This window comes from Mesoplodon mirus, assembly GCF_964341445.2.
Source record: "Mesoplodon mirus genome assembly, chromosome: 9".
NCBI classification, from domain to species: Eukaryota; Metazoa; Chordata; class Mammalia; order Artiodactyla; family Ziphiidae; genus Mesoplodon; species Mesoplodon mirus.
The window spans coordinates 93119877-93134606 of NC_138985.1; the positions used below are offsets into that span (position 1 = coordinate 93119877).

Here is a 14730-nt window from a genome sequence, read left to right on the forward strand (position 1 = left end):
ATGGCATTTTATCACTACTACCCATTCCCAAATTCTCTTTCTGATCTAAAACTCTTCAAGATGATAGAATTCCTTGAGTTATAAGGCTTTGAACTAATATTTTTGCAACTCATCCTAAGTTTATCTTCATTTTCACATGATATTATAGATCTAAAAACAGCCAAATGCTGAAAGTTAAATTTGCATGCAAATTGCTAAATAAACAAACCCATCAAATCTGTGTGCTCCTAGACCACATCCTCATATTTTTACGTCCCATTTTATTTCAAAAAAGGCAGTACCAATTTACACTTCATTCAAAATCAAGTGTAAGTTCTGTACAAAATCCACTAATAACTAAGATTAATGCACTATTATGTTATGATCAAAAGTCAAAAACAATTACTCCCTCCAGGAGGTGGAGCCTAACTCCTCTGGCTCCCTTGAGTGTCAGGTACACTTAGTGACTAGCTTCCAAAGAATAGAATACAGAAGGGAAAAAACAGTAACTTTACAGTGGAGAAACTTGGCAAGTGCCACCTAAACTAAGTGGATCAAAGTTAACATCACCAGTAACGTCATGAGGACACAGGTACCCCCCCACGCACACCTGACTTGTGATAAGAAGAACGCTTCACCTCTGCAGTATTCTTTCCAAAACCCACAATGAGTTTGGCTAAATTTTTTTTTGGCTGCGTCGGGTCTTCATTGCTGCGCACGGGCTTTTCTCTAGTTGTGGCGAGCGGGGGCTACTGTTTGTTGCGGTGAGCGGGCTTCTCACTGCGGTGGCTTCTCTTGTTGAGGAGCACAGGCTCTAGGTGCGCGGGCTTCAGTAGTTGTGGCACGCGGGCTCAGTAGTTGTGGCTCACAGGCTCTAGAGCACAGGCTCAGTAGTTGTGGCGCACGGGCTTAGTTGCTCCGCGGCATGTGGGATCTTCCCAGACCAGGGCTCAAACCTGTGTCTCCTGCAGGCAGATTCGTAACCACTGCACTACCAGGGAAGTCCCTTGGCTAAATTTTAATACCTCACTATCATGAGGTCTAATCATGAGGGGAAAAAAATCAGATAAACTGAGATTGAACACTCCAAAAAATACCCGACCAGTACTCCAAAACTGTCAATGTCATGCAAAACAAGGAAGGAGTGAGACACTATCACAGACTACAGAAAGCTAAGGAGACACGATCACTAACTAATGTGTTATCCTACATGGAAGCCTGGAACAGAAAAAAAAACACATTCATGGAAAAACTGGTGAAACCTGAACAAAGCCTGGAGTTTAGTTTATAGTAACATACCAACGTTGGTTTCTTAGTTTTGAAACACGTCTCAGTAATATAAATAACAGGGGTGACCAGAACTGGGTGGGGTACAAGAACTCTATCGTCTTTGCAACGTCTCTGTAAATCTAAAATTAAAAGTTTACCTAAAAAAAGTAAAAAGCTATCAAAACATTAAGGCAAAAACAGTAGAAAAAAGGTAGGGCAGCTTACATCCCAAGCCTTCTGTTATAAAAATCATCCCAACTTTTAAGAAACTAAGCATCTAAAGTACATGCTTGGCTGTCTTGAGACTAATAATTAAAATTACCATAACACAAAGCAAAACTGATCCACTAGAGACACTCATTTTAAATATCAATAAAAATGTAGGCAACTAAATTTTCTTCAAAAGATATATTTTAAATATCTGGAGAGTATTAAAAGATATAAGGTATCTATAAACACTATTATTTCCACTTCATGACTCTGCAGAATGCAAGATATTTTAGTAATGCATTTGTGGCATTATAACAGAAATATCTCTATGTCAAAATTTAAAATATGATCTAGGGGAAAAAAAAGGACAAAGGTAAAAAATATTTAGATGCTTAAGTACCAAACTGTTTCAAACTCTGATGGGATCCTTCCCTGGTTCTGGGCATATTCTTTTTCTCAATTATACTCACATTCCCTAAGTTTATCTTTTAAAAACCAAAATATAATTTAGGTAATTAAATACATAAAATTTTGAAAGAACAGCATGCTGCCATTCTATCCTGATAAAAGCTTTCATAAATGAGGCACTTTTACAAGGCTTACTTTATTTAAAAATTATTGACAGGGCATATATAATTCAGACATCTCAAGAATACCAAATGCAATGCCATCTAATCTACTGTTGTAAAGAGATAACATAACATTTACATTAAAACCTATTAAAGTCATTTTTATTTTTTCTTTATGACACATTCATAAATAGAATTAACTGAGGCATTAGGCTATACTGCTTTTATTCTATTTTTCACATAACAAATGTGATTACTAAGAAGTAAAACTGATTTTATAAGTCACAGATGAAAAGCAGACTCCTTATTTCAACTTTGGCTTCTATTTTTTCTATCAATAATAAAAACAAAGTTACCAGAGTTTACTCTCTTAATCTGAAGCAGTACAGCCAAGCATTAGTATTTCTCAAACTGTTACTTAAGGCCACAAACGATATTGCCTAAAAAGAATACAATTATTAATTTCAACTCAAGAAGCCCTTATATTCAGAAAGCAACCATTGCTTTATAATACTATTATCTGCATTCCAGGTTTTCTCCAAGTAGAAAAACATGCTAAAAATCTATGAAAGTGTAATACCTACTAAAATTTAACTTCAAATAATAAAATATCATCAGAACTTCATCAGAGCTGACAAAACACTATAGGAATGACATTTAAGAAATAAACCAGGGCTTCCCTGGTGGTGCAGTGGTTGAGAGTCAGCCTGCTGATGCAGGGGACACGGGTTCATGCCCCGGTCCGGGAAGATCCCACATGCCGCGAAGTGGCTGGGCCCGTGAGCCATGGCCGCTGAGCCTGCGCGTCCGGTGCCTGTGCTCCGCAACGGGAGAGGCCGCAACGGTGAGAGGCCCGCGTATCGCAAAAAAAAAAAAAAAGAAAGAAATAAACCAGCCAGAACTGACAGACTAAAATCATTACGCTTTACCCAATTCTTTCAAATGAGTAATAAGCCCCGATTTAAAAGCATAAATCATACACTAACTTTTGATTCTATAAAAAATAGGATTTCTAACTCTATTTTTCACTAAGCAAGTAGAAAGATAAGACATGTATCTCTGTCAATTAAGATAATCCAGTTCAAAGGCTTGAGCATATATACCAGATCACCCAGCAAAATGGAGAATAAGCACAAGTAGATGTGGCATTTCATTAGTCATTCTTTGAATTACAAGATGCAAAGGGGGGAACTCCCTGGCGGTCCAGTGGTTGGGACTCCACGCTTCCACTGCAGAGGGCACGGGCTTGATCCCTGTTTGGGCAACTAAGGTCCTGCATGCCACGCAGCGCGGCCAAAAGAAAAGAAAAAGATGCAAAGGGGCTAAAACTTAATCCCAGGAATAAGCTCCCATGGGGCAGGGGACTACTCCTATCTACCTTGCCTGAAGAACACAGGAGAATGCTGAGTGAGAGAGACCTCTAGACTTCCTACCTTGAAGACTTAAATACAGTCAGTTAGCAGCTCCTGAATCTCAGAAACACTGGCTAGACTGTATAAATTCAGCTTAGAAAAACCAAATTCTTCGGAGGCAATGAGAAACAAGGGCCTTTAAAGTGTAAGAACGCAAGATTCAGGTGCCAAGTTCCATCATGTCTCACTTCACTGAACAGAGAGTTAAGACAAATCTAAGGCATGGCCTATTTTTACATTCAGAGAATGGATACCAAAGTTGTAAGCTACTATACACTTTTAGCATAAGTTCAAGTTTGATATATAATTGCCAAATTGCACAAAGTGAAACAGGCCAAGTATAGTCTGATTTTCAAACTTCTAGAAAAAAGAACCGGACCTCACTACTACTTTTAATTAAGGAAACACCTTCTCTCCAAAGGTTTATTTGTGTACTTTCCTGCCAGTAATTTTAACTCTGTTTGACTTCTAGAAATTAGTCAAAGTATAAGCTAGGCACACTAATAGAAAAAAGACATACAGACTGAAATATATGAAAAGAAATCAGTCTTTATGAGCCACCAATATAGTCTTCCTGATATGTAACTGTTAACATGTTACAAAACTCTTAGCTAAGTCTCAAAGGAAAAGCCACATTAATTACTCAAAGACAGATAGAATCTGGTACCTAATACCTATTCTAACCCAAGAGCCTGTAGAAAGAGAAAAGCAAGTTAAGTATTCACAAAAAGATGAATGACTCAATATAGGTATACTCAAATATATGTCATTTGATAATCAAAGACAGCATTCAAGAGCAGCAATCCAGATAATGAGACTAAAGAACACACACACTACCAAATGTAAAATAGATAGCTAGTGGGAAGCAGCTGCATAGCACAGGGAGATCAGTCGGTGCTTTGTGACCACCTGGAGGGGTGGGATGGGGGGGTGGGATAGGGAGGGTGGGATAGGGAGGGTGGGAGGAAGGCACAAGAGGGAGGGGATATGGGCGTATAATACATATAGCTGATTCACTTTGTAACACAGCACTGTAAAGCAATTATACTCCAATAAGATTGTTAAAAAAAAAAACACACTCAAAGGTCTACTTCCTCTCCTTCTTCCACTCATAAAACAAACCTGATTTAAAAGTACTTTTTTTTTTTAATCTCTAAGGATACAAATGAATAGAAAGGCAAAATGCAGGGTTTTTTTTTTTTTTTCTTATTATCGTCAAGATGGTGGCTCTGGTGAATTGAATGAATTAGTTGGCAAAATCAACAGATGCTAATAATGTCAAAATTGTTGCCAAGATCAGAAATTCTGTGATGAAATATACATTATGTTCTATATTTTAATATACTTACTTAAATATACTCTAAAGCAACAATGAGATCAGCGACCAAATTAAGATAAGATAAACAGTTAAAACTCCTCTTGTCAGAAAATGCCACAAGCATTTAAAATGCATTTCCCTCCTGTGTGCATCCATTTCAATGTAAATATAATTTGTAATAAAGATCCAAAATGTCCAAGAAATCATCATGGGATGATTTCATTGTAGGAGCCTTAGTTTGGATTAGTGATCTGACCAAGTATCAATTCCCAGCTGTGAGACTCTTAAGGTGACCATTTGTTAACGAAAAAAAGCCAATCCAGTTTCTTTCCTTTGGAGTGAAACAAGAAGTGTGATCTAGTTTCAAGCTTTGTTGCCAAGGAGACTTACTAATTTATTTACATATTTAGATAAATAGATTAGCAAAAGGGTACTAAACATTCAGTAGTCTGTAAGACCATAAAACAATATATCTAACTATATTACGCCTGGTGGTCTCTTATGAACACAATTCTAACCGACTCAACGTTCTACAGATAGACACTACAACGGAAATGTTTACCTGAATTTTTGAATTAATCAACCTTTCAAAACTGTCTACACAGTAGAAAGTCAACTGATTAAAAAGCAATATTCAGATAACCAAAGTTATACTGAACCATTTGAACAAAACAACTAAATCTATATTCACTAAGCTGAGTAGTAACCCAATTGCTTACGAAGTAACATGAACCAGGCACACACTGTATCTAATTTTCTATTTATATTACATCAACTAAGATTTCATAATCCAAGAAACCTTGAAAAGTGTGCATGATAAAAACATAATACATGAAAAAAAGAAACACTGCCTAAGACTAAAAGGAAAATGCATAATTTACAACATTAATAACAATTTGACGTGTAGGGAATATCTCTTACTTTGATACATAATGCCTCCTTAAAAGTGGTTTAAAAGTTAGAAACCACGAATTTGGACAAAAGACATAAAGATTCCATTCCCTGATCCCTAAATATGGTCCCTCCAAGTGCTACAGCCCAGGTACCTTTTGTGAGCCCATGGACAGACCCACCAGCCATGCCTGTCCTGATGATGACAAAGTCCAGCCAAGCCTCTCCACTTCACATGGGTTTCCTACTCCTCCCTGACTGCACTGCAGGGCCAGGTCAAAAGACCAGTAGCACCTATTCAAACCACCTACCCAATGCCCTAGACACCTAAAAAGCACCGGAAGGCGGAAACGATCCTTCATCCCTCATGTGCACAGAACTGCCCTGTGGGGTTTTCCACAGGCTCTTGAGGATTTGGGTTCTGCCAGGCTTGGGCAGGTGCCCCCACAAGCACCAGTCTGCAAACGACCAGCCACCTTTCCCAAGCATCTGATGAGGTACAAGAAGAAACTTTAATAACCTTAGCACCCCCATAAAAGTATAACAATTCTTCTCATACCCCACCTGAGAATCACTAAAGTAACAACAGCCTCTCAAAAGTACACAGTGACTTCTCTGTGTTTCCAAAGATTTCCACATTGCACTTGAATTACACTTCGGCAATCTGGAAATAATACACTCTAATATATATACGTTCAGAGCACCATCCTCGTGTTTGAGGACTGAACCAAAGTCTACCCACCGAATAAACTGTCACTGACTCCAACATGAAACAGGTTGTCTTTCTTCTTGTTAGCCAAGCTAAAAATTCCAGTTGTCAGTAATAAGATGTTAACCTTTTAAGCAACATGCATGTAAACTCCTAACTTTTTAAGCAACACGCATGTAAACTCCTATATCTAAATTCAAATGTTCATAATTTATAAGAATGTGACAGTAACAAGTTTTAAAAAGCAATGTCTAATTTTTCATTATGGCAATGTCTAATAATTAACTTATAAAATAATTTACATAGGATGCCAAAAAGTAAAAAAGCAAAACAAAAAGCCCCACCATTTTGTTAAATATTAACTTTAAAAAAGATTCCAGGAAAACATATTAAGGGATGCCCTCTTAGAATCTGTTTCCAGTTCTGCCACTGAGTTACTGTGGGTTCCTTTTACCTGAGTTTAGTTGATATGAAAATTGAAGATAGTATTCAGACCTCAACAGAGTCCTATGTAAATATTTGTAAACTGCTGTAAATGTAACTGGAGGTGCTAAGTAAAACTAATGTTAAAAAATTCTTATCAATACTCTACAAAAAGCAAGAAGAGGGTACCATCAACAAAAAGTGTACTTACCTTTCCACGAAAATATAGTCTCACTAGCAAATGCAAAAATAAAAGTTATTTGTGGGACTTCACTGGTGGCGCAGTGGCTAACAATCTGCCTGCCAGTGCGGGGGACACAGGTTCGAGCCCTGGTCTGGGAAGATCCCACATGCCACGGAGCAAATAAGCCCATACGCCACAACTACTGAGTCTACACTCTGGAGCCTGTAAGCCACAACTACTGAGCCCACGTGCTACAACTACTGAAGCCCGTGTGCCTAGAGCCCATGCTCCGCAACAAGAGAAGCCACTGCAATGAGAAGCCCAGGCACTGCCACGAAGAGTAGCCCCCGCTCGCCCGCTTGCCCGCACGCAGAAATGAAGACCCAATGCAGCTAAAAATAAATAAATAAAATAAATAAATTTATTTTTAAAAAAGTTATTTGTGACCATAATTCTTGAAGTACCACTTCAAAGAGCCACAAAACAAAAATATTTCACGATGAAAATTTAATTCAGTAATTTTGAATGGGGGAAATGGAAGAGCATTCACAAAACTAGCTTTGACTAGTTAGAGTTAGGTTACAAATCAGTGCTTAGGATCATGCTATTTAATGGGATTCCTTTAAAACACACAATTGAAACAGGAATTCAATGTCACAACATAATTGCGTTTGAAATAGAGACCATCATTAGTAAAAGTTAAATTCAAGCTACCTGTTAAAAAGTTAAACCTATACCTATCACATGATCCAGCTATTCCACTCTTATATATTTACCCAAAAGAAAAGAAAGCATATATCCACAGCAGCTTTATTTGTAATAGTCCCAAACAGAAAATAACCCAAATGTCCACAGAAGTGAATGCATAAACAAATTGTGGTACAGCCATACAATGAAATACTACCCAGCAGTAAAAAAGGAAAGAACTATATGGTAACAACATGGGTGGATCTAAAAATATGAGGAAAGAATTCACACAAAAAGAGTATATACTGTATGATTCCATTTATATAAAATTCTAGAAAATGCAAAATAATCTACAGTGACAAAAATCAGATCACTGATCTGATGGGGGTGGGTGTAGGGAAAGACTACCTAGGGGCAAGAGAAACTTCGGGAAAATGAATATGTTCACTATCTTGATTGTGGTGATAGGCTTCATGGGTGCTACTTATGTCAAAACTTACCAAATTATACCTCAATAAAAGACAAAAGCAAAAAAAAACAAAAACAAAAAACAAAAAACAAGTCACCAAAACTAATTCTACAGCTCTTGCCGGTCAGATCTATCTGCTTATGAATGTATTATGTTTAACCTACCAACTCACAGTAGGCACTCTGAGAAGTACAAAAGTATCCCTAATTCAAAAATCACTATTATCACAAAAAAACATGAAAATTTAAATAGAGATCAGAACTCATCTTTCATCACCATGCCAGGCTGACTGCTTCAGTGTTGAAATGACCAACTAAAACACAACAGAACAAAGTGAGAGCACACTGAGTGTGGGGCCCCAAGATTTTTAATTAAATATTTTAATTCAAAGGCTTACCTTCTTTGATCTAGAATCCCATTTCTAGAAAATAGAAATAATCCAAAAAGGCAAGAAAAGCCTTGTGCACAAGATGTTAATTTCAATCTTATTTATCACAGAAAAATGGCAAAGAATTAAATCAATGGCACAGGCATGGAATGGCATATTACATGAGCTATTTATTAAATCTGATATTTTTAAATGGGAAAAATAGTTGCAAAAATATTAAGCAAAAACAGGGCACGTACAGTATGATCAACAGGTTGACAATAATACATCCTGGGGGGAACCTATATTTGTAACCTATATTTTCCTCAATTATCTTACTACTTGTATAATCCAATTAAGTTTTTTCATTAAAGTACTTTACTAAAATGTACACTGTAGGTCTACAGTTAAAAAGCTATTACACTGTAAGCACTTTTGCAGGTCTGAATTGCACGCCTAAAAATCCAATGATTCTTGGAACCATGAAATCTGGTAAGACTGAAATAAGATACTAAATTATATATATAATTATATATACATTTAATATATAGATATAACATGCAGGTCAAGGTGCTGGGGAAATTGCACAATACTAGAAAACCAACAAATCCAGGTTCTTCTAAAACACACACACACAAACAGGGTAAGGGATTTTTATGGGTCACATCTGCAAAGACTGTTTTCCCCTAAAAGCTAAATTGTTAGGCTTGTGTGTAATTTACTAGAACTGTACTGCAGGAATCAGATGTTCTGAACCTGTGAACGCTTACTCATGTAGGTTCCTGCTTAACCAAAATAAGTACCAGTATGTTATATTTGTCACCAAAATCTAGGCAGAGAAGACAAATTCAGAACACTGGGAGTTGCCAAAGCTTTAACTTTTAGCTTGAAGACCATAAAACTGTTCTACCTTCCATCTCATCATCTCAGTAAAACAGAGACCACAGGAAATAAAAGGCAAACCACAGGTTCCCAATTGACACTGGAGCTAGTTAAAAGATAACAGAACAGTCTACACTTTGAGCACAAACTAAAGAGCAACAAAGACTACTAATTTAGGGATAGTTACTAAACTACTGATTAACAGCAAAATACCAAAGCTGAAGTCAAAGACAAATGGCTACACTTTTTAATGTTTGTTTTTGTTTCAGTTTTTAACATCAATCTTTTAAATAACAGAAATATAGATCCCCATACATCCCATCAACATAAAAGTCACTTTAAACTTTCTATTTCTTGAAGTCAATTCTGAAAGTAAATACAAGTTATTCAAAAAGCAAGGTGATACATACAGTGCTCACCTGCTATAAACACAGTCTGTACTCTGATTTTTTCAAAAATTGTTTAACTAGTTACATAAGCACACACCAAATTTTTCACTACTAAACCCCCAGCATCTAGCCCCAAGCCTGGCACAAAGAGGGCACGGAAACGTCTGAGGGGATGAACTTACTACTGAAAGCTTCTGAAACCCTAAGGCAGACAACCAGCATTCTTTACAGAATTCACTAACGCTGTTAATGAATTTAGTATAAGACACTGCCCTTTCCTGACCATTACTCTTAAAGCTTTTGCAGGGGAAGCTTACATTTCTACCATACTTTTGAATCCCTGCAGGAGTCAGTTAAATAAATTTAAATTGGTAGCTATCCAGTTTTAAGTTACCACACTCCCTCTGAAGAAGGCACTCTTTGAAAAGCCTTGGTATTATAAAAATAAGTTCCATTATCTCACACCAATAACAAATACAGTGTATGCCAAGTCCCCATTACTATCAGATCCACTTTTCTGATTTAACCTTGAACATTTCTTGTACTCTGACAGGTCAGGTTTTCCTCTCCTCTTTTTACCCCTTGAAAACACACTTGATCCTGTAACACCACTCACAAGGCCTCCCCAGCCCCTGCTTCTTTTGTATATAAACACACTCTGGTCACACACTCCATCAGCTGTTTGGTAGCTCCGCCCCTCCTCCTTTTCCGGGTAGTAACAGAGCAGCCAATGAGCTGTGAGGAGCTGTGCCTGCGGCCTTTTGCCTGCATACGCTTTTCCAAAACAAGCAGCTCCAGCCTTCAGCAGGGGCCACTGGTTCACAGATAAAAGGATCACCAGGCTGTGCAACAGGGCGAGACGAGTAACCCCCACCAACAAGGAAACCCGTGTAATCTGAGCTGTTTGTTCCTCCACCCAGGAGAACTTAAACCGATATTCCTTTAGGGCAAATCACGCTTTAAGGTCACCAGAGTCCCAGTTCTCAGACAATCTAAATAATCAGCCAGGTTCTAGATGGAAACCCCAAAGCTTGCCAGGGTGGGAACAGCACAGTTATCACCACCCTACCTCACTCTGCAAACAAATGGCAACACTATTCAACCACCATTCCACAGGATTTGGGCTCACTGCAAGTTTCTTGATTGGGACACATTCCTACAGGGCCCAAGTCATGTCCATCAGTTTGAGGTTTGCACAACCCTCAGCCAAGGATCAGAAGAGAAACAATGAATGAGTCAGAGTTTCAGAACATATTCGCCCAGCAGATTATTAAGTGCATCGGTGCAAAACACTCCCTCCCTCCATAACTTGGAAGTCAGCTCTCCTCCTACCAACCCGTCACAAAAGAAATATCCCCGACTCCAAACAACAACCAGAGACCAAAAGAACCTAACGAGGTGGTGGAAGGCGGTGGCCAATTAGTTACACATCCTCTTTTCTCCCTACCCCCCACACCACTACCTTCCTACTATACAGGTTCCCTGCCAGGCTGTAAATCGTGGTGGCATAATTACACTCAAGAGACATCCAAAAATGGGCTGAAACAGGAGACTGCAAGGAAACCAGCTATCAGCCTCCACACCAAAGAAATCAAGGGGCACTGAGGGGCACAAAGCAAGAACATTCCTTCAGACCTTTCCTACTTCCTCCACACCCTCCTTCATCTTCAACCCTCGGCCCTTGCACACCATTGTATTCATTTTAGTAGTGTGTTGCTTAAATTCTGTGGTAAGTGTACCTTGCTCAAAAATTGTCTCCATTTGGGCCTACTAATGTGAATTCAACAGAGAAAGGAGGCCAGAAAATCTCTCACGCCTACAACACACATGCACACACAAAAGGAAATACAAAAAACTGAACTTAGACAAGAAAATAACAAACACGAAGCAAAGATAACCCCTGGCTTTTAAATCCCGAGACTGTTGTCCTCCTACCTCAGACATCAATGATTTTAAAGCGCCTCTGCTTTCTTTGTCAGAAAGGAGGAAGGTGGGGAAAGAACAGAAGGCCAATGCATCTATGCCTTTCTTCATCTTCTACTAAAAATAAGCTATGAAATAAGCCACTTAGGGAAAGAAAAAAAAGAGAGACACCCTGCTGTTCTTTGTCTGTTTTCCTCTCCCTCTCCACCCCCCCCAACCCCGACTCCTAAATACGGTAATCATTCTAGATGCCTCAACTACTAAATGAACAAAAGGCACTGTATGGAAAAGGCATCAGGTCAAGTTAGGCCTCACCCTTTATCCTCAGTCTTCTAAAAAATATATAGGTCTACAATTTGAGAACCTGACATTGATCAAAGACAGCTGGAATTCTCTCTCCCAGCCCCATCCCAATTAAACATTAGGTAGAAATTTGCATTAGGTGTGACAGCAAGTCTCAATTCAAGATAAAAATAACTCAGATTCTGCCACCATGTCATTTCCTAGTTTCTAAACAAAAATAAAACCCGATACTGCTTTGTGTAAACTGTACACACAGCCACAGTTACAAGTTTTCCTGCCACCTTATGAAAAGCCAATGTTACTGGTATCATTCACACATTGACAAAACTCAATCACAGCCACAAACAGCTCATAAAGAGTCAATTTCACTTGTGCCTAGACATATATTTGGTACATAATATATATTTTATTACTTGCCCCTCTCTCTAATCCCCACTCCCACCTCCCCAAAATTCTCAACTTCAAACCCTAAAACTTAGAAGTTCATCTACTGTTCCTAATTTCTAATCAAGTTTTGCTGAGTGAGGAGAAAAACACCTTATTCCTGAAAAGATTATGGTGGGGAAAAAAAAAAAATCACTTGCCCAGGCAACTTCCCTCCCATCCCCCACTTCCAAACCAAATGCAAAATCTACTTTTTAAAAACTTCAGCGAATTCCATAACTGAGTATCTAACAATAATCACTGATCTCTACAAACAGGTAAAACATCCAATCAAAAACAGCAACAATAAAAGGAATAAAGAAGGAATTCACCTGAAGAATCTAGCCAAACAACTTGAGTTATATAAACAAAACCCTGCAACAGGGGGAAATGGTGGGGGGATGGGGGTGAGGGAGAGACAGAAGCAGGAGACAGGACTTTTTAACTGCGTGTCACACACTACCACTCCCCACCCCCGGGTCCCCCTCTCCCCAGGGATTAGTTGTTCAGAACACTGGGCTCATTTCCTCTCTCCCCCCACTCTCTAAATTACCGCTCCAAAAATGTCTCGATTTGTCACAGGAACCTTCGCGAATTTCTCAAGCTGGTCATGAAATAATCAGGCTGGACTCCAACCAAAACCACTGCCTGAAGGACTCTTATCAGTTATAGCTTTCCCACTGCTACCTTCAAAGTACATAAAGTTGGGAGGGGGGGTGGGGGAGGAGTAGAAAAATAAAGGGTGTCACTTGGCAAGATCAGGGCAATTATTCCCCAAGAACCTTATTCTCATACGGAGAGTTTGCTTAAGTGGCTAGTACAGGGGCTATTTGGTCAAGGAGATCCTCTTTCTCTCCTTCCCCCTCAGCTGTCATAGCCACAATATGGAGGGTGGCTTGCTGGAGGGACTGGGGGTCCTCACCACATACAACTATGGGTGGGATAGGCTTTGTCGGTAGGAAGAAAAACAGTGGGGTTCTTCTAAGGACCAGAAGGCTTAATAGGGGTCTCTGGTTTAAAACACTCAGAGCTCTTTATTACAAGAGGGGGCACTGAGCAGACTACTCTCTTCCTAATATAGAAAGGAATTAGGGATAAAGGAGGTCACTTGAGTTACCCCAGTTCAAGAAGCATTGTGAGTGGAGGGAGTGGAGGCATCTCAAGAAAAGGAGAAAGGGAATTCTTCGCTTTCGGGAATTTCTACCTCGAGTCCCTAAATCCAGAGCGAGCAAACAGGAAAAAGAAGGTGGGCTCGGTGGTGAAGAGAAGCGGCTGGTCCTGGGGTGGGGGAAAAAAAAAAAAAAAAAAGGCCTACTTGGGAGTCCAAACGTCGTGAAGAAAAGTCACGGGCACTGGGGGTGAGGAAAGAGCGTGGAACAACGCACATTTCGGGGTGCTGCAGATAAAGGGGGAGCTGAGAAGGCTCTCGGCTCCTGGGAGGTGCCAAGGAGCCTCCGTAGGCACTGGGGGGAGGGAGATGGGGGAGGGAGCCTCGGACAGTGGCCTGGAGTGCCCCTGGGCCCCTGCTTAGGTTTCAGGGGGTGCCCTGGGCATCCCCAAACCGCCCCCCACGTACAGCCCGAATTCCCAGCCCACGAAGGATACAGCTTGACCACGTCCGTGTCCATCCGCCTCTTTCCCGGACTAGGGGATGACATGGTGTCGCCGCTGCCTCTCCGTCGCCTGCGCCGCCGCCGCCTCTCTCCCTTCCTCGGCCCGTCTGTCACGGGCCCCGGGCCCCGGCTCTGAGGAGCCCGCGGCCGCGCCGGCTCCTCGGTGGAGGTGGCAACACCCGCGAGGTCCTGTCCGGTCCCGTCAGCCGCTGCCGCCGCCGCCCCCCGCACGGGGGAACACCGGGCACCGTCCGGCCGAGTGGGGGTGGGGACCCCGCGGCGCCCGGCTCGGGCTGCCCCTCTGCGGCTGTGAGTCTCCGCTGCCCGGACCCGGCGCTCCTCTGCGCCGCGCGACTCTCCCTCCTGCCTGCGCTAGCTCACTCGCCTGCTCGCCCGCTCACCCTCTCGCCGGCTCCCTAGCAGCCTCCACCACAAGCGGACGACTCCAGCTCAGTCGGCCTCTCTACCCGAGCCTCGCTCTGGGCGCCGTGACGTCACCTCTGTGACGTCATCGGAGGGGCGGGCCCAGCTGGCGAAAGGGGTGGGCCGCCGCGGCCGTAGCGTGGGCTTTCTTCGAGGGATTCTGGGAGTTGTAGTTCCTCTTTCTCCTGCCCTCCCAGCTCTCTGCCCCCTCCCCCAACTCCCCCACTCATTTAATAGCTCAACTGCCAGTGTCGTTATCATCATCATAAACGATAATGGTTAAAGAA

The 14730-nt window shown here is 40.9% G+C and overlaps 1 protein-coding gene across 1 annotated transcript in view; it reads right to left on the reverse strand.

The window, feature by feature from the left end:
- Positions 1 to 14509, reverse strand: part of UBE2H (ubiquitin conjugating enzyme E2 H) — a 106333-nt gene extending 91824 nt beyond the window's left edge. The window contains exon 1 of the mRNA XM_082632077.1: positions 14013 to 14509. Within this exon, the coding sequence (XP_082488203.1) occupies positions 14013 to 14065 (53 nt within the window). The 5' untranslated portion in view covers positions 14066 to 14509. The remainder of the gene's footprint in view (positions 1 to 14012) is intronic.
- Positions 14510 to 14730: the final 221 nt, after the last annotated feature.